The sequence below is a fragment of the Physella acuta genome, unplaced genomic scaffold (genome assembly GCF_028476545.2).
Source record: "Physella acuta isolate Inbredline_101_S28 unplaced genomic scaffold, ASM2847654v3 ptg000103l, whole genome shotgun sequence".
Lineage (NCBI taxonomy): Eukaryota > Metazoa > Mollusca > Gastropoda > Physidae > Physella > Physella acuta.
Genome location: NW_026731623.1, coordinates 309211 through 334671, shown reverse-complemented (window position 1 = coordinate 334671; position 25461 = coordinate 309211). Strand labels below are relative to the sequence as shown.

The 25461-nt window shown below is 38.1% G+C and overlaps 1 protein-coding gene across 2 annotated transcripts in view; it reads right to left on the bottom strand.

The window, feature by feature from the left end:
• Positions 1–302: 302 nt before the first annotated feature.
• LOC131931246 (coiled-coil domain-containing protein 83) overlaps positions 303–25461 on the bottom strand; it is a 39412-nt gene continuing 14253 nt past the window's right edge. For both annotated transcript variants that reach the window (XM_059287980.1, XM_059287972.1), the window contains exons 10-12: positions 17923–17997; positions 2518–2582; positions 303–1524 (exon numbers count right to left, since the gene is read on the bottom strand). In XM_059287980.1, the coding sequence (XP_059143963.1) occupies positions 1351–1524; positions 2518–2582; positions 17923–17997 (314 nt within the window). In that variant the 3' untranslated portion in view covers positions 303–1350. The remainder of the gene's footprint in view (positions 1525–2517; positions 2583–17922; positions 17998–25461) is intronic.

The following is a 25461-nucleotide window of genomic DNA, read 5'->3' as shown; positions in this document are numbered from 1 at the left end:
ATGCGTTTTTTATTTAGCGTTCACTTGGTGTGCAATTAATTTGTCCACGAGATTTTATTCTATTTTTAAAACTTTAAGTATTTAAAATGGATTAAAAATCATTTCTATAGCCCGAGTTCCCATCCCCTGTTATTTTATATAAGAATATTCGAGAAAGTTTAGGGGAGATCACTCCCGGTTTATTTATAAAGTAACTTCCTAATTCATCACCACAAATTGGAACACAAACAAAATCCTGCAGTTTGCTCGGATACATTTTTGAAAGGAAATCTAAAATTAGCAAAAAGTAAAAACAAAAGTCAGACCCAGAGAACACAACTTTTCGCTGAATATTTGAATTCATTTAACATATATTGAATGACTTGATGTTGTGCTTCTAATGTTGTTAAATGTTGCATGTTAAATGTTGCATTTTAAATGTTGCATGTTAAATGTTGCATTTTAAATGTTGCATGTTAAAATCTGCATGTCTAATGTGCTTTTGTTATGAACTGTTACTGACATCTTAACTGTATGTTATATGCTTTGTTGTATGTTGTAAAAAAAAAAACATTAAGCATAGTTTCCATGACCTTGGCATATGACCTTGGCATTTGATGGGATAGAGGTGCTGGTCCTTGTTATATGCTTGTTTTATATTGTCTGCCTTATATTGTCTGTCTTATATTGTTTGTCTGCCTTTTTATATTGTCTGCCTTATATTGTCTGCCTTATATTGTCTGTCTTATATTGTTTGTCTGCCTTTTTATATTGTCTGTCTTATATTGTCTGTCTTATATTGTCTGTCTTATATTGTCTGCCTTATATTGTCTGTCTTATATTGTCTGCCTTATATTGTTTGTCTGCCTTTTTATATTGTCTGCCTTATATTGTCTGCCTTATATTGTCTGCCTTATATTGTCTGCCTTATACTGTCTGTCTTATGTTGTCTGCCTTATATTGTCTGCCTTATATTGTCTGTCTTATGTTGTCTGCCTTATATTGTCTGCCTTATATTGTCTGTCTTATGTTGTCTGCCTTATATTGTTTGCCTTATGTTGTCTGTCTTATATTGTCTGCCTTATATTGTCTGCCTTATATTGTCTGTCTTATATTGTCTGCCTTATATTGTCTGTCTTATATTGTCTGTCTTATATTGTCTGCCTTATATTGTCTGTCTTGTATTGTCTGCCTTATATTGTCTGTTTTATATTGTTTGTCTGATGTTTTCTGCCTTTTTATATTGTCTGCCTTATGTTGTCTGTCTTATATTGTTTGTCTGATGATTTCTGCCTTTTTATATTGTCTGCCTTATGTTGTCTGTCTGATGCCTCTTATGTTTGATGTGTTTAGTGTAAAAAAAAGGTGGCATCAGACAGGTACTAATGGCCCTTTGAGCATTGCCACAGTTACTGGCCACTGGTCAGGTTTGTAGAGTTTGGCCTCCGTCTCTTCCTGCGACTGAGATGGTGTCGTGTGGATTGGCGCGGGCTGGCCTGTGATGCTTAGCAGCTTCAGCTCCAGGGGACCTAACTTGAGATAATCCTGAAGCAAAGTTTGAATTGTCATCGAGGTAAACATCGAGCTGGGGTTAGGGTAAAAAGTTAGGGTTAGATTTAAGTTTAGGTTAGAGTTAGGGTTAGGGTAAAAAGTTAGGGTTAGATTTGAGTTTAGGTTAGAGTTAGGGTTAGGGTTAGGGTAAAAAGTTAGGGTTAGATTTGAGTTTAGGTTAGAGTTATATCAGTTGGGAAGACATTTAATACCAACGTCTTAGCAGGTGAGCCTTTGTTTCAATGATTTGGTCGTTTTGTATTTATAAAAAAACTTTTCACTGTGGATCATTTCATAATAAAATTGAGTTTTAATTTTTGTTGGTGCTCCTTTTCCTCTTAAAGTAGGGTTGGGGTTATGGTTATGGTTAGGGTTATGTTTATGGTTAGGGTTATGGTTAGGGTTGGGGTTATGTTTATGGTTAGGGTTGGGTTTGGGGTTATGGTTATGGTTGGGTTTGGGGTTATGGTTAGGGTTATGATTAGGGTTGGGGTTATGTTTATGGTTAGGGTTGGGATTGGAGTTGGAGTTAATCTCTAATTTTCTTTTTTCTGACGTGTTAAGAGTTGATACTAATAGTGTATCAAACCAAATCGTGACATTTTATTATTTTAATGGATTGGGGTAGAGTAACAAAAAATGTTTAATGCCAAGAAAAATATTTCCTCAAAACTTTGGCATGTATGCCTGAGGGTTGGGATGGCACTTCCAGTGAAATCGAGCTATAGAAACATAGAAGTTATTCAAATTAAGATGAAATGTACTTTGAATATGCTACATGAGAATATAGAAAAATAGAGTGAAGTACCTCTGCTGATTACAGGAAATAGCACAAAAGTTAAAACAAGGTGTTAAACTTCAAGAGTTTTAGGGTTAATATAGGACTACTTTCTCCTCTCTACGAGGTGGATAGCAAAAATATTTTAAAACAATAAGAAATATTTGTATAACAAAAACTATACAATTTGAAAAGTCAGTGGTACTTACATCAAAATTTTCTTCTTCAAAATAATAATTTTCATAGATTCCACTTTCTGTTTCTGATGTTTCATCTAAAACACATGTTAAGTTAGGTAAGTAACTGGGTTAGAGAGTTTGGTGAGGTAAGTGACTGGGTTAGAGAGTTTAGTGAGGTAACTGGGTTAGAGAGTTTAGTGAGGTAAGTGATTGGGTTAGAGAGTTTAGTGAGGTAAGTGATTGGGTTAGAGAGTTTAGTGAGGTAACTGGGTTAGAGAGTTTAGTGAGGTAAGTGACTGGGTTAAAGAGTTTAGTGAGGTAGCTGGGTTAGAGAGTTTAGTGAGGTAAGTGACTGGGTTAAAGAGTTTAGTGAGGTAGCTGGGTTAGAGAGTTTAGTGAGGTAAGTGACTGGGTTAGAGAGTTTAGTGAGGTAAGTGACTGGGTTAGAGAGTTTAGTGAGGTGACTGGGTCAGAGAGTTTAGTGAGGTAAGTGACTGGGTTAAAGAGTTTAGTGAGGTAACTGGGCTAGAGAGTTTAGTGAGGTAACTGGGTTAGAGAGTTTAGTTAGGTAACTGGGTTAGAGAGTTTAGTGAGGTAAGTGACTGGGTTAGAGAGTTTAGTGAGGTAAGTGACTGGGTTAGAGAGTTTAGTGAGGTAAGTGACTGGGTTAGAGAGTTTAGTGAGGTAAGTGACTGGGTTAGAGAGTTTAGTGAGGTAAGTGACTGGGTTAAAGAGTTTAGTGAGGTAACTGGGTTAGAGAGTTTAGTGAGGTAAGTGACTGGGTTAGAGAGTTTAGTGAGGTAAGTGACTGGGTTAGAGAGTTTAGTGAGGTGACTGGGTTAGAGAGTTTAGTGAGGTAAGTGACTGGGTTAAAGAGTTTAGTGAGGTAACTGGGCTAGAGAGTTTAGTGAGGTAACTGGGTTAGAGAGTTTAGTTAGGTAACTGGGTTAGAGAGTTAAGTGAGGTTAGTGACTGGGTTAGAGAGTTTAGTGAGGTAAGTGACTGGGTTAGAGAGTTTAGTGAGGTAAGTGACTGGGTTAGAGAGTTTAGTGAGGTAAGTGACTGGGTTAGAGAGTTTAGAGAGGTAAGTAACTGGGTTAGAGAGTTTAGTGAGGTAAGTGACTGGGTTAAAGAGTTTAGTGAGGTAACTGGGTTAGAGAGTTTAGTGAGGTAAGTGACTGGGTTAGAGAGTATAGTGAGGTAACTGGGTTAGAGAGTTTAGTGAGGTAAGTGACTGGGTTAGATAGTTTAGTTAGGTAAGTAACTGGGTTAGAGAGTTTAGTGAGGTAAGTGACTGGGTTAGAGGGTTTAGTGAGGTAAGTGACTGGGTTAGAGAGTTTAGTGAGGTAAGTGAATGGGTTAGAGACTTTAGTGAGGTAAGTAACTGGGTTAGAGAGTTTAGTTAGGTAAGTAACTGGGTTAGAGAGTTTAGTGAGGTAACTGGGTTAGAGAGTTTAGTGAGGTAAGTGACTGGGTTAGAGAGTTTAGTGAGGTAAGTGACTGGGTTAGAGAGTTTAGTGAGGTAAGTGACTGGGTTAGAGAGTTTAGTGAGGTAACTGGGTTAGAGAGTTTAGTGAGGTAAGTGACTGGGTTAGAGAGTTTATTGAGGTAAGTGACTGGGTTAGAGAGTTTAGTTAGGTAAGTAACTGGGTTAGAGAGTTTAGTGAGGTAAGTAACTGGGTTAGAGAGTTTAGTGAGGTAACTGGGTTAGAGAGTTTAGTGAGGTAACTGGGTTAGAGAGTTTAGTGAGGTAAGTGACTGGGTTAGAGAGTTTAGTGAGGTAAGTGACTGGGTTAGAGAGTTTAGTGAGGTAAGTGACTGGGTTAGAGAGTTTAGTGAGGTAACTGGGTTAGAGAGTTTAGTGAGGTAACTGGGTGAGAGAGTTTAGTTAGGTAAGTGACTGGGTTAGAGAGTTTAGTGAGGTAACTGGGTTAGAGAGTTTAGTGAGGTAACTGGGTTAGAGAGTTTAGTTAGGTAACTGGGTTAGAGAGTTTAGTGAGGTAAGTGACTGGGTTAGAGAGTTTAGTGAGGTAAGTGACTGGGTTAGAGAGTTTAGTGAGGTAAGTGACTGGGTTAGAGAGTTTAGTGAGGTAAGTGACTGGGTTAGAGAGTATAGTGAGGTAACTGGGTTAGAGAGTTTAGTGAGGTAAGTGACTGGGTTAGATAGTTTAGTTAGGTAAGTAACTGGGTTAGAGAGTTTAGTGAGGTAAGTGACTGGGTTAGAGGGTTTAGTGAGGTAAGTGACTGGGTTAGAGAGTTTAGTGAGGTAAGTGACTGGGTTAGAGAGTTTAGTGAGGTAAGTAACTGGGTTAGAGAGTTTAGTTAGGTAAGTAACTGGGTTAGAGAGTTTAGTGAGGTAACTGGGTTAGAGAGTTTAGTGAGGTAAGTGACTGGGTTAGAGAGTTTAGTGAGGTAAGTGACTGGGTTAGAGAGTTTAGTGAGGTAAGTGACTGGGTTAGAGAGTTTAGTGAGGTAACTGGGTTAGAGAGTTTAGTGAGGTAAGTGACTGGGTTAGAGAGTTTATTGAGGTAAGTGACTGGGTTAGAGAGTTTAGTTAGGTAAGTAACTGGGTTAGAGAGTTTAGTGAGGTAAGTAACTGGGTTAGAGAGTTTAGTGAGGTAACTGGGTTAGAGAGTTTAGTGAGGTAACTGGGTTAGAGAGTTTAGTGAGGTAAGTGACTGGGTTAGAGAGTTTAGTGAGGTAAGTGACTGGGTTAGAGAGTTTAGTGAGGTAAGTGACTGGGTTAGAGAGTTTAGTGAGGGAAATGACTGGGTTAGAGAGTTTAGTGAGGTAACTGGGTTAGAGAGTTTAGTGAGGTAAGTGACTGGGTTAGAGAGTTTAGTGAGGTAAGTGACTGGGTTAGAGAGTTTAGTGAGGTAACTGGGTGAGAGAGTTTAGTTAGGTAAGTGACTGGGTTAGAGAGTTTAGTGAGGTAACTGGGTTAGAGAGTTTAGTGAGGTAACTGGGTTAGAGAGTTTAGTGAGGTAACTGGGTTAGAGAGTTTAGTGAGGTAAGTGACTGGGTTAGAGAGTTTAGTGAGGTAAGTGACTGGGTTAGAGAGTTTAGTGAGGTAAGTGACTGGGTTAGAGAGTTTAGTGAGGTAAGTTACTGGGTTAGAGAGTTTAGTGAGGTAAGTAACTGGGCTAGAGAGTTTAGTGAGGTAAGTCACTGGGTTAGAGAGTTTAGTGAGGTAAGTGACTGGGTTAGAGAGTTTAGTTAGGGAAATGACTGGGTTAGAGAGTTTAGTGAGGTAAGTGACTGGGTTAGAGAGTTTAGTGAGGTAAGTGACTGGGTTAGAGAGTTTAGTGAGGTAAGTGACTGGGTTAGAGAGTTTAGTGAGGTAACTGGGTTAGAGAGTTTAGTGAGGTAACTGGGTTAGAGAGTTTAGTGAGGTAAGTGACTGGGTTAGAGAGTTTAGTGAGGTAACTGGGTTAGAGAGTTTAGTGAGGTAACTGGGTTAGAGAGTTTAGTGAGGTAAGTGACTGGGTTAGAGAGTTTAGTGAGGTAACTGGGTTAGAGAGTTTAGTGAGGTAAGTGACTGGGTTAGAGAGTTTAGTGAGGTAAGTGACTGGGTTAGAGAGTTTAGTGAGGTAACTGGGTTAGAGAGTTTAGTGAGGTAACTGGGTTAGAGAGTTTAGTGAGGTAAGTGACTGGGTTAGAGAGTTTAGTGAGGTAAGTGACTGGGTTAGAGAGTTTAGTGAGGTAACTGGGTTAGAGAGTTTAGTGAGTTAAGTGACTGGGTTAGAGAGTTTAGTTAGGGAAATGACTGGGTTAGAGAGTTTAGTGAGGTAACTGGGTTAGAGAGTTTAGTTAGGTAAGTGACTGGGTTAGAGAGTTTAGTGAGGAAAGTGACTGGGTTAGAGAGTTAAGTGAGGTAAGTAACTGGGTTAGAGAGTTTAGTGAGGTAACTGGGTTAGAGAGTTTAGTGAGGTAAGTGACTGGGTTAGAGAGTTTAGTGAGGTAAGTGACTGGTTAGAGAGTTTAGTGAGGTAACTGGGTTAGAGAGTTTAGTTAGGTAAATGACTGGGTTAGAGAGTTTACTGAGGTAAGTGACTGGGTTAGAGAGTTTAGTGAGGTAAGTGACTGGGTTAGAGAGTTTAGTGAGGTAAGTGACTGGGTTAGAGAGTTTAGTGAGGTAAGTGACTGGGTTAGAGAGTTTAGTGAGGTAAGTGACTGGGTTAGAGAGTTTAGTGAGGTAACTGGGTTAGAGAGTTTAGTGAGGTAACTGGGTTAGAGAGTTTAGTTAGGTAAGTGACTGGGTTAGAGAGTTTAGTGAGGCAACTGGCTTAGAGAGTTTAGTGAGGTAACTGGGTTAGAGAGTTTAGTTAGGTAACTGGGTTAGAGAGTTTAGTGAGGTAAGTGACTGGGTTAGAGAGTTTAGTGAGGTAAGTGACTGGGTTAGAGAGTTTAGTGAGGTAAGTGACTGGGTTAGAGAGTTTAGTGAGGTAAGTGACTGGGTTAGAGAGTTTAGTGAGGTAAGTAACTGGGTTAGAGAGTTTAGTGAGGTAAGTCACTGGGTTAGAGAGTTTAGTGAGGTAAGTGACTGGGTTAGAGAGTTTAGTGAGGTAACTGGGTTAGAGAGTTTAGTGAGGTAAGTGACTGGGTTAGAGAGTTTAGTGAGGTAAGTGACTGGGTTAGAGAGTTTAGTGAGGTAACTGGGTTAGAGAGTTTAGTGAGGTAACTGGGTGAGAGAGTTTAGTTAGGTAAGTGACTGGGTTAGAGAGTTTAGTGAGGTAACTGGGTTAGAGAGTTTAGTGAGGTAACTGGGTTAGAGAGTTTAGTTAGGTAACTGGGTTAGAGAGTTTAGTGAGGTAAGTGACTGGGTTAGAGAGTTTAGTGAGGTAAGTGACTGGGTTAGAGAGTTTAGTGAGGTAAGTGACTGGGTTAGAGAGTTTAGTGAGGTAAGTGACTGGGTTAGAGAGTATAGTGAGGTAACTGGGTTAGAGAGTTTAGTGAGGTAAGTGACTGGGTTAGATAGTTTAGTTAGGTAAGTAACTGGGTTAGAGAGTTTAGTGAGGTAAGTGACTGGGTTAGAGGGTTTAGTGAGGTAAGTGACTGGGTTAGAGAGTTTAGTGAGGTAAGTGACTGGGTTAGAGAGTTTAGTGAGGTAAGTAACTGGGTTAGAGAGTTTAGTTAGGTAAGTAACTGGGTTAGAGAGTTTAGTGAGGTAACTGGGTTAGAGAGTTTAGTGAGGTAAGTGACTGGGTTAGAGAGTTTAGTGAGGTAAGTGACTGGGTTAGAGAGTTTAGTGAGGTAAGTGACTGGGTTAGAGAGTTTAGTGAGGTAACTGGGTTAGAGAGTTTAGTGAGGTAAGTGACTGGGTTAGAGAGTTTATTGAGGTAAGTGACTGGGTTAGAGAGTTTAGTTAGGTAAGTAACTGGGTTAGAGAGTTTAGTGAGGTAAGTAACTGGGTTAGAGAGTTTAGTGAGGTAACTGGGTTAGAGAGTTTAGTGAGGTAACTGGGTTAGAGAGTTTAGTGAGGTAAGTGACTGGGTTAGAGAGTTTAGTGAGGTAAGTGACTGGGTTAGAGAGTTTAGTGAGGTAAGTGACTGGGTTAGAGAGTTTAGTGAGGGAAATGACTGGGTTAGAGAGTTTAGTGAGGTAACTGGGTTAGAGAGTTTAGTGAGGTAAGTGACTGGGTTAGAGAGTTTAGTGAGGTAAGTGACTGGGTTAGAGAGTTTAGTGAGGTAACTGGGTGAGAGAGTTTAGTTAGGTAAGTGACTGGGTTAGAGAGTTTAGTGAGGTAACTGGGTTAGAGAGTTTAGTGAGGTAACTGGGTTAGAGAGTTTAGTGAGGTAACTGGGTTAGAGAGTTTAGTGAGGTAAGTGACTGGGTTAGAGAGTTTAGTGAGGTAAGTGACTGGGTTAGAGAGTTTAGTGAGGTAAGTGACTGGGTTAGAGAGTTTAGTGAGGTAAGTTACTGGGTTAGAGAGTTTAGTGAGGTAAGTAACTGGGCTAGAGAGTTTAGTGAGGTAAGTCACTGGGTTAGAGAGTTTAGTGAGGTAAGTGACTGGGTTAGAGAGTTTAGTTAGGGAAATGACTGGGTTAGAGAGTTTAGTGAGGTAAGTGACTGGGTTAGAGAGTTTAGTGAGGTAAGTGACTGGGTTAGAGAGTTTAGTGAGGTAAGTGACTGGGTTAGAGAGTTTAGTGAGGTAACTGGGTTAGAGAGTTTAGTGAGGTAACTGGGTTAGAGAGTTTAGTGAGGTAAGTGACTGGGTTAGAGAGTTTAGTGAGGTAACTGGGTTAGAGAGTTTAGTGAGGTAACTGGGTTAGAGAGTTTAGTGAGGTAAGTGACTGGGTTAGAGAGTTTAGTGAGGTAACTGGGTTAGAGAGTTTAGTGAGGTAAGTGACTGGGTTAGAGAGTTTAGTGAGGTAAGTGACTGGGTTAGAGAGTTTAGTGAGGTAACTGGGTTAGAGAGTTTAGTGAGGTAACTGGGTTAGAGAGTTTAGTGAGGTAAGTGACTGGGTTAGAGAGTTTAGTGAGGTAAGTGACTGGGTTAGAGAGTTTAGTGAGGTAACTGGGTTAGAGAGTTTAGTGAGTTAAGTGACTGGGTTAGAGAGTTTAGTTAGGGAAATGACTGGGTTAGAGAGTTTAGTGAGGTAACTGGGTTAGAGAGTTTAGTTAGGTAAGTGACTGGGTTAGAGAGTTTAGTGAGGAAAGTGACTGGGTTAGAGAGTTAAGTGAGGTAAGTAACTGGGTTAGAGAGTTTAGTGAGGTAACTGGGTTAGAGAGTTTAGTGAGGTAAGTGACTGGGTTAGAGAGTTTAGTGAGGTAAGTGACTGGTTAGAGAGTTTAGTGAGGTAACTGGGTTAGAGAGTTTAGTTAGGTAAATGACTGGGTTAGAGAGTTTACTGAGGTAAGTGACTGGGTTAGAGAGTTTAGTGAGGTAAGTGACTGGGTTAGAGAGTTTAGTGAGGTAAGTGACTGGGTTAGAGAGTTTAGTGAGGTAAGTGACTGGGTTAGAGAGTTTAGTGAGGTAAGTGACTGGGTTAGAGAGTTTAGTGAGGTAACTGGGTTAGAGAGTTTAGTGAGGTAACTGGGTTAGAGAGTTTAGTTAGGTAAGTGACTGGGTTAGAGAGTTTAGTGAGGCAACTGGCTTAGAGAGTTTAGTGAGGTAACTGGGTTAGAGAGTTTAGTTAGGTAACTGGGTTAGAGAGTTTAGTGAGGTAAGTGACTGGGTTAGAGAGTTTAGTGAGGTAAGTGACTGGGTTAGAGAGTTTAGTGAGGTAAGTGACTGGGTTAGAGAGTTTAGTGAGGTAAGTGACTGGGTTAGAGAGTTTAGTGAGGTAAGTAACTGGGTTAGAGAGTTTAGTGAGGTAAGTCACTGGGTTAGAGAGTTTAGTGAGGTAAGTGACTGGGTTAGAGAGTTTAGTGAGGTAACTGGGTTAGAGAGTTTAGTGAGGTAAGTGACTGGGTTAGAGAGTTTAGTGAGGTAAGTGACTGAGTTAGAGAGTTTAGTGAAGTGACTGGGTTAGAGAGTTTAGTGAGGTAACTGGGTTAGAGAGTTTAGTGAGGTAAGTGACTGGGTTAGAGAGTTTAGTGAGGTAACTGGGTTAGAGAGTTTAGTGAGGTAACTGGGTTAGAGAGTTTAGTGAGGTAAGTGACTGGGTTAGAGAGTTTAGTGAGGTAAGTGACTGGGTTAGAGAGTTTAGTGAGGTAAGTAACTGGGTTAGAGAGTTTAGTGAGGTAACTGGGTTAGAGAGTTTAGTGAGGTAAGTAGCTGGGTTAAAGAGTTTAGTGAGGTAACTGGGTTAGAGAGTTTAGTGAGGTAAGTGACTGGGTTAGAGAGTTTAGTGAGGTAAGTGACTGGGTTAGAGAGTTTAGTGAGGTATGTGACTGGGTTAGAGAGTTTAGTTAGGTAAGTGACTAGGTTAGAGAGTTTAGTGAGGTAACTGGGTTAGTGAGTTTAGTTAGGTAAGTGACTGGGTTAGAGAGTTTAGTGAGGTAAGTGACTGGGTTAGAGAGTTTAGTGAGGTAACGGACTGGGTTAGAGAGTTTAGTGAGGTAAGTGACTGGGTTAGAGAGTTTAGTGAGGTAAGTAACTGGGTTAGAGAGTTTAGTGAGGTAAGTCACTGGGTTAGAGAGTTTAGTGAGGTAAGTGACTGGGTTAGAGAGTTTAGTGAGGTAACTGGGTTAGAGAGTTTAGTGAGGTAAGTGACTGGGTTAGAGAGTTTAGTGAGGTAAGTGACTGGGTTAGAGAGTTTAGTGAGGTAACTGGTTTAGAGAGTTTAGTGAGGTAACTGGGTTAGAGAGTTTAGTGAGGTAAGTGACTGGGTTAGAGAGTTTAGTGAGGTAACTGGGTTAGAGAGTTTAGTGAGGTAACTGGGTTAGAGAGTTTAGTGAGGTAAGTGACTGGGTTAGAGAGTTTAGTGAGGTAACTGGGTTAGAGAGTTTAGTGAGGTAAGTGACTGGGTTAGAGAGTTTAGTGAGGTAAGTGACTGGGTTAGAGAGTTTAGTGAGGTAAGTGACTGGGTTAGAGAGTTTAGTGAGGTAACTGGGTTAGAGAGTTTAGTGAGGTAAGTGACTGGGTTAGAGAGTTTAGTGAGGTAAGTAACTGGGTTAGAGAGTTTAGTGAGGTAACTGGGTTAGAGAGTTTAGTGAGGTGACTGGGTTAGAGAGTTTAGTGAGGTAAGTGACTGGGTTAGAGAGTTTAGTGAGGTAAGTGACTGGTTAGAGAGTTTAGTGAGGTAACTGGGTTAGAGAGTTTAGTTAGGTAAGTGACTGGGTTAGAGAGTTTAGTGAGGTAAGTGACTGGGTTAGAGAGTTTAGTGAGGTAAGTGACTGGGTTAGAGAGTTTAGTGAGGTAAGTGGGTTAGAGAGTTTAGTGAGGTAAGTGACTGGGTTAGAGAGTTTAGTGAGGTAAGTGACTGGGTTAGAGAGTTTAGTGAGGTGACTGGGTTAGAGAGTTTAGTGAGGTAAGTGACTGGGATAGAGAGTTTAGTGAGGTAACTGGGCTAGAGAGTTTAGTGAGGTAACTGGGTTAGAGAGTTTAGTTAGGTAACTGGGTTAGAGAGTTTAGTGAGGTTAGTGACTGGGTTAGAGAGTTTAGTGAGGTAAGTGACTGGGTTAGAGAGTTTAGTGAGGTAAGTGACTGGGTTAGAGAGTTTAGTGAGGTAAGTGACTGGGTTAGAGAGTTTAGAGAGGTAAGTAACTGGGTTAGAGAGTTTAGTGAGGTAAGTCACTGGGTTAGAGAGTTTAGTGAGGTAACTGGGTTAGAGAGTTTAGTGAGGTAAGTGACTGGGTTAGAGAGTTTAGTGAGGTAACTGGGTTAGAGAGTTTAGTGAGGTAAGTGACTGGGTTAGAGAGTTTAGTTAGGGAAAAGACTGGGTTAGAGAGTTTAGTGAGGTAACTGGGTTAGAGAGTTTAGTGAGGTAAGTGACTGGGTTAGAGAGTTTAGTGAGGTAAGTGACTGGGTTAGAGAGTTTAGTGAGGTAAGTAACTGGGTTAGAGAGTTTAGTGAGGTAACTGGGTTAGAGAGTTTAGTGAGGTAAGTGACTGGGTTAGAGAGTTTAGTGAGGTAAGTGACTGGGTTAGAGAGTTAAGTGAGGTAAGTGACTGGGTTAGAGAGTTTAGTTAGGGAAATGACTGGGTTAGAGAGTTTAGTGAGGTAACTGGGTTAGAGAGTTTAGTGAGGTAAGTGACTGGGTTAAAGAGTTTAGTGAGGTAACTGGGTTAGAGAGTTTAGTGAGGTAAGTGACTGGGTTAGAGAGTTTAGTGAGGTAAGTGACTGGGTTAGAGAGTTTAGTGAGGTAAGTGACTGGGTTAGATAGTTTAGTGAGGTAACTGGGTTAGTGAGTTTAGTGAGGTAACTGGGTTAGAGAGTTTAGTGAGGTAAGTGACTGGGTTAGAGAGTTTAGTGAGGTAAGTAACTGGGTTAGAGAGTTTAGTGAGGTAAGTGACTGGGTTAGAGAGTTTAGTTAGGGAAATGACTGGGTTAGAGAGTTTAGTGAGGTAACTGGGTTAGAGAGTTTAGTGAGGTAACTGGGTTAGAGAGTTTAGTGAGGTAAGTGACTGGGTTAAAGAGTTTAGTGAGGTAAGTGACTGGGTTAGAGAGTTTAGTGAGGTAAGTGACTGGGTTAGAGAGTTTAGTGAGGTAAGTGACTGGGTTAGAGAGTTTAGTGAGGTAAGTGACTGGGTTAGAGAGTTTAGTGAGGTAAGTGACTGTGTTGGAGAGTTTAGTGAGGTAAGTGACTGGGTTAGAGAGTTTAGTGAGGTAAGTGACTGGGTTAGAGAGTTTAGTGAGGTAAGTGACTAGGTTAGAGAGTTTAGTGAGGTAACTGGGTTAGAGAGTTTAGTGAGGTAAGTCACTGGGTTAGAGAGTTTAGTGAGGCATGTGACTGGGTTAGAGAGTTTAGTGAAGTAAGTGACTGGGTTAGAGAGTTTAGTGAGGTAACTGGGTTAGAGAGTTTAGTTAGGTAAGTGAATGGGTTAGAGAGTTTAGTGAGGTAAGTGACTGGGTTAGAGAGTTTAGTGAGGTAACTGGGTTAGATAGTTTAGTGAGGTAAGTGACTGGGTTAGAGAGTTTAGTGAGGTAAGTGACTGGGGTAGAGAGTTTAGTGAGGTAAGTGACTGGGTTAGAGAGTTTAGTTAGGTAAGTGACTGGGTTAGAGAGTTTAGTGAGGTAAGTGACTGGGTTAGAGAGTTTAGTGAGGTAAGTGACTGGGTTAAAGAGTTTAGTGAGGTAAGTGACTGGGTTAAAGAGTTTAGTGAGGTAACTGGGTTAGAGAGTTTAGTGAGGTAAGTAACTGGGTTAGAGAGTTTAGTGAGGTAACTGGGTTAGAGAGTTTAGTGACTTAATTGACTGGGTTAGAGAGTTTAGTGAGGTAACTGGGTTAGAGAGTTTAGTGAGGTAAGTGACTAGGTTAGAGAGTTTAGTGAGGTAAGTGATTGGGTTAGAGAGTTTAGTGAGGTAAGTGACTGGGTTAGAGAGTTTAGTGAGGTAACTGGGTTAGAGAGTTTAGTGAGGTAAGTGACTAGGTTAGAGAGTTTAGTGAGGTAAGTGATTGGGTTAGAGAGTTTAGTGAGGTAAGTGACTGGGTTAGAGAGTTTAGTGAGGTAAGTGACTGGGTTAGAGAGTTTAGTGAGGTAACTGGGTTAGAGAGTTTAGTGAGGTAAGTGACTAGGTTAGAGAGTTTAGTGAGGTAAGTGATTGGGTTAGAGAGTTTAGTGAGGTAAGTGACTGGGTTAGAGAGTTTAGTGAGGTAAGTGACTGGGTTATAGAGTTTAGTGAGGTAAGTGACTGGGTTAGAGAGTTTAGTGAGGTAAGTGACTGGGTTAGAGAGTTTAGTGAGGTAAGTGACTGGGTTAGAGAGTTTAGTGAGGTAAGTGACTGGGTTAGAGAGTTTAGTGAGGTAAGTGACTGGGTTAGAGAGTTTAGTGAGGTAAGTGACTGGGTTAGAGAGTTTAGTGAGGTAACTGGGTTAGAGAGTTTAGTGAGGTAAGTGACTAGATTAGAGAGTTTAGTGAGGTAACTGGGTTAGAGAGTTTAGTGAGGTAAGTGACTAGGTTAGAGAGTTTAGTGATGTAAGTGATTGGGTTAGAGAGTTTAGTGAGGTAAGTGACTGGGTTAGAGAGTTTAGTGAAGCAAGTGACTGGGTTAGAGAGTTTAGTGAGGTAACTGGGTTAGAGAGTTTAGTGAAGTAAGTAACTGGGTTAGAGAGTTTAGTGAGGTAAGTGACTGGGTTAGAGAGTTTAGTGAGGTAAGTGACTGGGTTAGAGAGTTTAGTTAGGTAACTGGGTTAGAGAGTTTAGTGAGGTAAGTGACTGGGTTAGAGAGTTTAGTGAGGTAAGTGACTGGGTTAGAGAGTTTAGTGAGGTAAGTGACTGGGTTAGAGAGTTTAGTGAGGTAAGTGACTGGGTTAGAGAGTTTAGTGAGGTAAGTGACTGGGTTAGAGAGTTTAGTGAGGTAAGTGACTGGGTTAGAGAGTTTAGTGAGGTAAGTGACTGGGTTAGAGAGTTTAGTGAGGTAACTGGGTTAGAGAGTTTAGTGAGGTAAGTGACTAGGTTAGAGAGTTTAGTGAGGTAAGTGACTGGGTTAGAGAGTTTAGTGAAGCAAGTGACTGGGTTAGAGAGTTTAGTGAGGTAACTGGGTTAGAGAGTTTAGTGAAGTAAGTAACTGGGTTAGAGAGTTTAGTGAGGTAAGTGACTGGGTTAGAGAGTTTAGTGAGGTAAGTGACTGGGTTAGAGAGTTTAGTGAAGCAAGTGACTGGGTTAGAGAGTTTAGTGAGGTAACTGGGTTAGAGAGTTTAGTGAAGTAAGTAACTGGGTTAGAGAGTTTAGTGAGGTAAGTGACTGGGTTAGAGAGTTTAGTGAGGTAAGTGACTGGGTTAGAGAGTTTAGTTAGGTAACTGGGTTAGAGAGTTTAGTGAGGTAAGTGACTGGGTTAGAGAGTTTAGTGACGTAAGTGACTGGGTTAGAGAGTTTAGTGAGGTAAGTGACTGGGTTAGAGAGTTTAGTGAGGTAACTGGGTTAGAGAGTTTAGTGAGGTAAGTGACTAGATTAGAGAGTTTAGTGAGGTAACTGGGTTAGAGAGTTTAGTGAGGTAAGTGACTAGGTTAGAGAGTTTAGTGATGTAAGTGATTGGGTTAGAGAGTTTAGTGAGGTAAGTGACTGGGTTAGAGAGTTTAGTGAAGCAAGTGACTGGGTTAGAGAGTTTAGTGAGGTAACTGGGTTAGAGAGTTTAGTGAAGTAAGTAACTGGGTTAGAGAGTTTAGTGAGGTAAGTGACTGGGTTAGAGAGTTTAGTGAGGTAAGTGACTGGGTTAGAGAGTTTAGTTAGGTAACTGGGTTAGAGAGTTTAGTGAGGTAAGTGACTGGGTTAGAGAGTTTAGTGAGGTAAGTGACTGGGTTAGAGAGTTTAGTGAGGTAAGTGACTGGGTTAGAGAGTTTAGTGAGGTAAGTGACTGGGTTAGAGAGTTTAGTGAGGTAAGTGACTGGGTTAGAGAGTTTAGTGAGGTAAGTGACTGGGTTAGATAGTTTAGTGAGGTAAGTGACTGGGTTAGAGAGTTTAGTGAGGTAACTGGGTTAGAGAGTTTAGTGAGGTAAGTGACTAGGTTAGAGAGTTTAGTGATGTAAGTGATTGGGTTAGAGAGTTTAGTGAGGTAAGTGACTGGGTTAGAGAGTTTAGTGAAGCAAGTGACTGGGTTAGAGAGTTTAGTGAGGTAACTGGGTTAGAGAGTTTAGTGAAGTAAGTAACTGGGTTAGAGAGTTTAGTGAGGTAAGTGACTGGGTTAGAGAGTTTAGTGAGGTAAGTGACTGGGTTAGAGAGTTTAGTTAGGTAACTGGGTTAGAGAGTTTAGTGAGGTAAGTGACTGGGTTAGAGAGTTTAGTGACGTAAGTGACTGGGTTAGAGAGTTTAGTGAGGTAAGTGACTGGGTTAGAGAGTTTATTGAGGTAAGTGACTGGGTTAGAGAGTTTAGTGAGGTAACTGGGTTAGAGAGTTTAGTGAGGTAACTGGGTTAGAGAGTTTAGTGAGGTAACTGGGTTAGAGAGTTTAGTTAGGCAAGTGACTGGGTTAGAGAGTTTAGTTAGGTAAGTGACTGGCTTAGAGAGTTTAGTGAGGTAAGCGACTGGGTTAGAGAGTTTAGTGAGGTAACTAGGTTAGAGAGTTTAGTGAGGTAACTGGGTTAGAGAGTTTAGTGAGGTAAGTGACTGGGTTAGAGAGTTTAGTTAGGTAAGTGACTGGGTTAGAGAGTTTAGTTAGGTAAGTGACTGGGTTAGAGAGTTTAGTGAGGTAACTGGGTTAGAGAGTTTAGTGAGGTAACTGGGTTAGAGAGTTTAGTTAGGCAAGTGACTGGGTTAGAGAGTTTAGTTAGGTAAGTGACTGGGTTAGAGAGTTTAGTGAGGTAAGTGACTGGGTTAGAGAGTTTAGTGAGGTAACTGGGTTAGAGAGTTTAGTGAGGTAAGTGACTGGGTTAGAGAGTTTAGTGAGGTAAGTGACTGGGTTAGAGAGTTTAGTGAGGTAACTGGGTTAGAGAGTTTAGTGAGGTAAGTAACTGGGTTAGAGAGTTTAGTGAGGTAAGTGACTGGATTAGAGAGTTTAGTGAGGTAAGTGACTGGGTTAGAGAGTTTAGTGAGGTAACTGGGTTAGAGAGTTTAGTGAGGTAACTGGGTTAGAGAGTTTAGTGAGGTAAGTGACTGGGTTAGAGAGTTTAGTGAGGTAAGTAACTGGGTTAGAGAGTTTAGTTAGGGAAATGACTGGGTTAGAGAGTTTAGTGAGGTAAGTGACTGGGTTAGAGAGTTTAGTTAGGGAAATGACTGGGTTAGAGAGTTTAGTGAGGTAACTGGGTTAGAGAGTTTAGTGAGGTAAGTGATTGGGTTAAAGAGTTTAGTGAGGTGACTGGGTTAGAGAGTTTAGTGAGGTAAGTGACTGGGTTAGAGAGTTTAGTGAGGTAAGTGACTGGGTTAGAGAGTTTAGTGAGGTAAGTGACTGGGTTAGAGAGTTTAGTGAGGTAAGTGACTGGGTTAGAGAGTTTAGTGAGGTAAGTGACTGGGTTGGAGAGTTTAGTGAGGTAAGTGACTGGGTTAGAGAGTTTAGTGAGGTAAGTGACTGGGTTAGAGAGTTTAGTGAGGTAGGTGACTGGGTTAGAGAGTTTAGTGAGGTAAGTGACTGGGTTAGAGAGTTGAGTGAGGTAAGTGACTGGGTTAGAGAGTTTAGTGAGGTAAGTGACTGGGTTAGAGAGTTTAGTGAGGTAAGTGACTGGGTTAGAGAGTTTATTGAGGTAAGTGACTGGGTTAGAGAGTTTAGTGAGGTAAGTGACTGGGTTAGAGAGTTGAGTGAGGTAAGTGACTGGGTTAGAGAGTTGAGTGAGGTAAGTGACTGGGTTAGAGAGTTTAGTGAGGTAAGTAACTGGGTTAGAGAGTTTAGTGAGGTAAGTGACTGGGTTAGAGAGTTTAGTGAGGTAACTGGGTTAGAGAGTTTAGTGAGGCAAGTGACTGGGTTAGAGAGTTTAGTGAGGTAACTGGGTTAGAGAGTTTAGTGAGGTAAGTGACTGGGTTAGAGAGTTTAGTGAGGTAACTGGGTTAGAGAGTTTAGTGAGGTAAGTGACTGGGTTAGAGAGTTTAGTGAGGTAACTGGGTTAGAGAGTTTAGTGAGGTAAGTGACTGGGTTAGAGAGTTTAGTGAGGTAAGTGACTGGGAGAGTGTGTGCTTTTAATGTTAGCTTGTGTTAAATTATTTAAAATACAGAATGCATGTTGCATGTTTATGTGTGATGTTTTGTTAGGTAAAGTTTAGTTGACTAAAAATACACAAGAGGAGGGTGGGTGTGAGGGGATTGTGGGGGCTGGGGGGTCGTAATGTACCACTTTTTAAATGATGGAAATAGTCAAATTGTTGTGGATTTTTTTTGTGGTGTTTAAAAATCTACTTGTGAAGAGAAACTCCTAAAGATTGAAAGGAAACCGCATGTCTGAGAAAAAAATGGTTTGACACCAACCTTCTGAATCTGTGGCAGCTATCAATGAGAAGACTTTCTCTTCAACAGCTTTCTGTGTAGCACTTTGAGGGCGTCCTAAAATTACAGAAGCAATTCAAATTTCAAACACCAACCATGCAATTTTATTGACACATCTTCCAACACCAAGGATATATAAGTTCAGGTGGTGTCCAACCTCTCCCCCCCCCCCCCACCCCACCCCAAAAAAAAACCTAAAAAATATTTAGGACATTTTTTAAAAATATATTTGCATGTAAGGTGTTCAGTTATTGATATTTCAGAGCTATGTGAATATCTAAGAAATGTGATATATATATATATATATATATATATATATATATATATATATATATATATATATATATATATATATATTTATATATATATATATGTATACATATATAAGCTGGCCGGTAGTGTGTCAGTCGGTCCTTTAGTCATCGCTATACATTTTGGAAACATAAAAATTAACACCACATGCTGTGATTTTACTTTCATCACATTGCCTTATTTGAGGTAATGGAGTAGGGTCTATTTATGTAGCAACTTACATTACTTTGATAGTCGGCAAAGTTTTTACTCTTTTGCATAGGTCAACAAAAGTACAAAAAATATTAAATACACGCACATTGCTAAAACATCAAATGGATCAATGCCAAATAATATTTTCGCATATACTCTTAGAACAAATGGCTTCATTTTAGTAACAGCAGTGTGGAATGTAACTAATCAATTGAAATGTTAAATAATCATGTAAGGGGGGGGGGGGGGAATTTAAAAAGAAATACAACTCATGCTAAATATTGCTAAATTTAAGTAATTCTTTTTTTTTATCCCTACAGTATTGATTATTATGTTAGGGCTCATAATTATAATAGATTATTGTTAAGATTTTTTATATTATTTTCTGATTAGTCTGTAAAGAGTTTTATAGTTGTTTTTTTTTAAATTAATGTTATGATCTCTTAAAATCAGTATTTTTTACAAACTGATATTTAAATTACTTTCTCTGTCTGTCGTCAGTCTGTTGTCACAGATCAAAAAGCTCGAGCAAAATTTCAGGCAAGCCTAACTGACAGATTCGTTTAAGAGCTGGCACGTGGGTCAAGAATTGAAGACAATGCAATATGACATTAAATTTGAATTTAGTAGAGGGCGTAATTAATATTTTATGAATTAATTAAAGTTTTGTCCAAAGTAGTAGGCAGTCTTATCCAACTATTATCCACTATTATATGTGCGTTATCATGTTCATTACTTACGCAATACTTTTTAATCATGCAACTCTATTGTAAATAAAAAAACTTGAAGTACTGAATTTTTTTTCATAAAAAATGTTTTAATAACAAGCATTTATGTATAATGCACTAAAAAGTAGAAAATAAATGGTTTTTTTTATATATATATAATAATACACTACTATTAAAATAACAAATAAAGAAAAGCGCGGGTCTCTTCCTAAATATTAGTAAAGGTATTCGATAGATAATAAATGATTACCTGTGGTGAAGCAGGGGTTAACAGCTAGTATAAATATAGACCTCTATGAATATATATGTATGTGTGTAGATATACATATCCGTATATATATATATATATATATATATATATATATATATATATATATATATATATATATATATATATATATATACATATATATATATATATACATATATATATATATATACATATATATATATATATACATATATATATATATATACATATATATATATATATACATATATATATATATATACATATATATATATATATATATATATATATATATATATATATATATATATATATATATATATATATATATATATATATATATATATATATATATATATATATATATATATATATATATATATATATATACATATATATTTGTATGTATTTAGGTATGAGTATATAAATACATATATATATATATATAGGCATGTGTATATATTTGTGATAAAATGTTTTATGGGTGTATTATTAGCTGCATTCACTATACTGTTATTAAAATGTATCTATTTTTTTCTAAGAATCTACGCCAGAATATTATTTGACATTGATCACTTCAATAGGTTTTAGCAATGTGCATGTATTAAATATTTTCTTTAAGTTTTTTTTTGTTGTTAAATTATGCAAAAGAGTAAAAACTCTGCCAACCATCAAACCATTTTTTTGGCGTTATATAAATAGACCCTACTCTATTACTTGTAATAGGACAATATGATGCAAGTAATGCATGACATGTGGTGTTTCCTTTACATTTCTATAATCTACAGTGATGACTGAATGACACACTACCTACAATTTCAAATTTTATATATCTATATATCTATATCTATATCTATATCTATATATATCTATATATATATATATATATATATATATATATATATATATATATATATATATATATATATATATATATATATATATATATATATATATATATATATATATATACATATGTGTGTGAGTGTGTGTGTGTGTATATATATATATGCCTATAAATATATAAATATGCCTTTATATGTGTGTGTGTGTGTGGGGATACAGGCTGCAAACCTGTGCTTGTCATTGGTGCGAAATTTATCTGATAGCTTCTTAGGCACAACACCATCTCTTTGTTTGAAAACTTGTAAAATACATTTTATTTCATATCTAAAATGCAATAGAGGAAGCAAATAAGGAAAGGATAAATGAACTTCACATAAACCTGCATGATATCATAAACCACACACCCATGATACCATAAACCACACACCCATGACACCACAAACCACATACAGTACAAAGTCAAACCACATACCACCTCCTCCCCAACACTGCACCATATGCCGCCTCACCACACCCACTGATCAACACAGGTCACCCCAACGCACAAACTTCATATTTAAACACACCCCCCACACCATTCATATTTAAACACACACCCCAAACTTCATATTTAAACACACACCCCATAAAATTCATATTTAAACACACCCCACAAACTTCATATTTAAACACACCCCCCACACCATTCATATTTAAACACACACCCCACAAACTTCATATTTAAACACACACCCCACACCGTTCATATTTAAACACACACCCCACAAACTTCATATTTAAACACACACCCCACAAACTTCATATTTAAACACACCCCCCACACCATTCATATTTAAACACACACCCCACAAGCTTTATATTTAAACACACACCCCACACCGTTCATATTTAAACACACACCACAAACTTCATATTTAAACACCCCCCACAAACTTCATATTTAAACACACACCCCACAAACTTCATATTTAAACACACACCCCACAATCTTCATATTTAAACACACACCCCACACCGTTCATATTTAAACACACACCCCACACCGTTCATATTTAAACACACACCCCACAAACTTCATATTTAAACACACACCCCACACTGTTCATATTTAAACACACACACCACAAACTTCATATTTAAACACACACCCCACAAACTTCATATTTAAACACACACCCCACAAACTTCATATTTAAACACACCCCACAAACTTCATATTTAAACACACCCCCCACACCATTCATATTTAAACACACACCCCATAAACTTCATATTTAAACACACCCCACAAACTTCATAATTAAACACACACCCCACAAACTTCATATTTAAACACACACCCCACACCGTTCATATTTAAACACACACCCCAAAAACTTCATATTTAAACACACCCCACAAACTTCATATTTAAACACACCCCCCACACCATTCATATTTAAACACACACCCCACAAACTTCATATTTAAACACACCCCACAAACTTCATATTTAAACACACCCCCCATACCATTCATATTTAAACACACACCCCACAAACTTCATATTTAAACACACCCCACAAACTTCATAATTAAACACACACCCCACAAACTTCATATTTAAACACACACCCCACAATCTTCATATTTAAACACACACCCCACACCATTCATATTTAAACACACACCCCACACCGTTCATATTTAAACACACACCCCACAAACTTCATATTTAAACACACACCCCACAAACTTCATATTTAAACACACACCCCACACCGTTCATATTTAAACACACACCCCACAAACTTCATATTTAAACACACCCCACAAACTTCATAATTAAACACACACCCCACAAACTTCATATTTAAACACACCCCACAAACTTCATATTTAAACACACCCCCCACACCATTCATATTTAAACACACACCCCATAAACTTCATATTTAAACACACCCCACAAACTTCATAATTAAACACACACCCCACAAACTTCATATTTAAACACACACCCCACACTGTTCATATTTAAACACACACACCACATACTTCATATTTAAACACACACCCAACAACCCACATTCCACAGTCCCACACACTTCACATACACCCTCTATATCCTAGAATTCATCAAACTACGTCAAAAACACATTGAGTGAAATGGAATGGAATGGAGTGAAATAAAGTAAAGAGAAATGGAATGAAATAAAGTAAAGAGGAATGGAATGGAGTGAAATAAAGTAAAGAGGAATGGAATGGAGTGAAATAAAGTAAAGAGGAATGGAATGGAGTGAAATAAAGTAAAGAGGAATGGAATGGAGTGAAATAAAGTAAAGAGGAATGGAATGGAGTGAAATAAAGTAAAGAGGAATGGAATGGAGTGAAATAAAGTAAAGAGGAATGGAATGGAGTGAAATAAAGTAAAGAGGAATAGAATGGAGTGAAATAAAGTAAAGAGGAATGGAATGGAGTGAAATAAAGTAGAGGAATGGAATGGAGTGAAATAAAGTAAAGAGGAATGGAATGGAGTTAAATAAAGTAAAGAGGAATGGAATGGAGTGAAATAAAGTAAAGAGGAATGGAATGGAGTGAAATAAAGTAAAGAGGAATGGAATGGAGTGAAATAAAGTAAAGAGGAATGGAATGGAGTGAAATAAAGTAAAGAGGAATGGAATGGAGTGAAATAAAGTAAAGAGGAATAGAATGGAGTGAAATAAAGTAAAGAGGAATGGAATGGAGTGAAATAAAGTAAAGAGGAATGGAATGGAGTGAAATAAAGTAAAGAGGAATGGAATGGAGTGAAATAAAGTAAAGAGGAATGGAATGGAGTGAAATAAAGTAAAGAGGAATGGAATGGAGTGAAATAAAGTAAAGAGGAATGGAATGGAGTGAAATAAAGTAAAGAGGAATGGAATGGAGTGAAATAAAGTAAAGAGGAATGGAATGGAGTGAAATAAAGTAAAGAGGAATGGAATGGAGTGAAATAAAGTAAAGAGGAATGGAATGGAGTGAAATAAAGTAGAGGAATAGAATGGAGTGAAATAAAGTAAAGAGGAATGGAATGGAGTGAAATAAAGTAAAGAGGAATGGAATGGAGTGTGAACAATCGACGTACAACTAACGCTATACTCGCACGGAGTGGGACTGATTTCCGTAAAATGTATTGTGCATCTTATCTTTTTGTTTAAAATACATTTTTCAGAAATTATTTAATCTTTGCATCAAATTACAGAAAGTCAATTCTGTTTTTATTAATAGTTGAAGATAAAACCCTTTTACAGCAATATTTTGGTGTTAAATTATTCTTAACCTTGTTAATTCGATTTTAAAGTAATAGGCAAATGAATAAGAATGGTAACAAATTAACGCATTAATATAATTTTTTAATATATATGCGTTGATGCGTAGATATCTATGTCATACAATACATTTTTATAATGATACTTATCTAGTTTAACAGTATATGGTGAGGTTACTGTAAATTCACATTGTAAAGATCCTTACATGAAAATGAACTTAAACGGTAAAATTAAATTATCCACACATTTCATTCTACACCAACCTGAAGATTAAAATTTTAAGTTTTAAATTTTTTGGGCTTAGTTGAGCAAATTCTTATTTTAAGAAATTTTTTTCTCCTTAAGATTGGATTGTCTAACATTCTATTTCTTGAGTTACTTTTCAACAAAAATCTGAATCTTATACCCCTATAATTAGCTGAAACTTTACCTCTGAAAAATGTCCTACATTTGGCTGAAACTTTACCACTGAAAAATGTCCTACATTTGTCTGAAACTTTACCTCTGAAAAATGTCCTACATTTGGCTCAAACTTTACCTCTGAAAAATGTCCTACATTTGGCTGAAACTTTACCTCTGAAAAATATCCTACATTTGGCTGAAACTTTACCTCTGAAAAATGTCCTACATTTGTCTGAAATTTTACCTCTGAAAATGTCCTACATTTGTCTGAAACTTTACCTCTGAAAAATGTCCTACATTTGTCTGAAACTTTACCTCTGAAAAATGTCCTACATTTGGCTGAAACTTTACCTCTGAAAAATGTCCTACATTTGGCTGAAACTTTACCTCTGAAAAATGTCCTACATTTGTCTGAAACTTTACCTCTGAAAAATGTCCTACATTTGTCTGAAACTTTACCTCTGAAAAATGTCCTACATTTGGCTCAAACTTTACCTCTGAAAAATGTCCTACATTTGGCTGAAACTTTACCTCTGAAAAATGTCCTACATTTGTCTGAAACTTTACCTCTGAAAAATGTCCTACATTTGGCTGAAACTTTACCTCTGAAAAATGTCCTACATTTGGCTGAAACTTTACCTCTGAAAAATGTCCTACATTTGGCTGAAACTTTACCTCTGAAAAATGTCCTACATTTGGCTGAAACTTTACCTCTGAAAAATGTCCTACATTTGTCTGAAACTTTACCTCTGAAAAATGTCCTACATTTGGCTCAAACTTTACCTCTGAAAAATGTCCTACATTTGGCTGAAACTTTACCTCTGAAAAATGTCCTACATTTGGCTGAAACTTTACCTCTGAAAAATGTCCTACATTTGTCTGAAACTTTACCTCTGAAAATGTCCTACATTTGTCTGAAACTTTACCTCTGAAAAATGTCCTACATTTGGCTGAAACTTTACCTCTGAAAAATGTCCTACATTTGTCTGAAACTTTACCTCTGAAAAATTTCCTACATTTGTCTGAAACTTTACCTCTGAAAAATGTCCTACATTTGGCTCAAACTTTACCTCTGAAAAATGTCCTACATTTGGCTGAAACTTTACCTCTGAAAAATGTCCTACATTTGTCTGAAACTTTACCTCTGAAAAATGTCCTACATCTGGCTGAAACTTTACCTCTGAAAAATGTCCTACATTTGGCTCAAACTTTACCTCTGAAAAATGTCCTACATTTGGCTGAAACTTTACCTCTGAAAAATGTCCTACATTTGGCTGAAACTTTACCTCTGAAAAATGTCCTACATTTGTCTGAAACTTTACCTCTGAAAATGTCCTACATTTGTCTGAAACTTTACCTCTGAAAAATGTCCTACATTTGTCTGAAACTTTACCTCTGAAAAATGTCCTACATTTGGCTGAAACTTTACCTCTGAAAAATGTCCTACATTTGGCTGAAACTTTACCTCTGAAAAATGTCCTACATTTGTCTGAAACTTTACCTC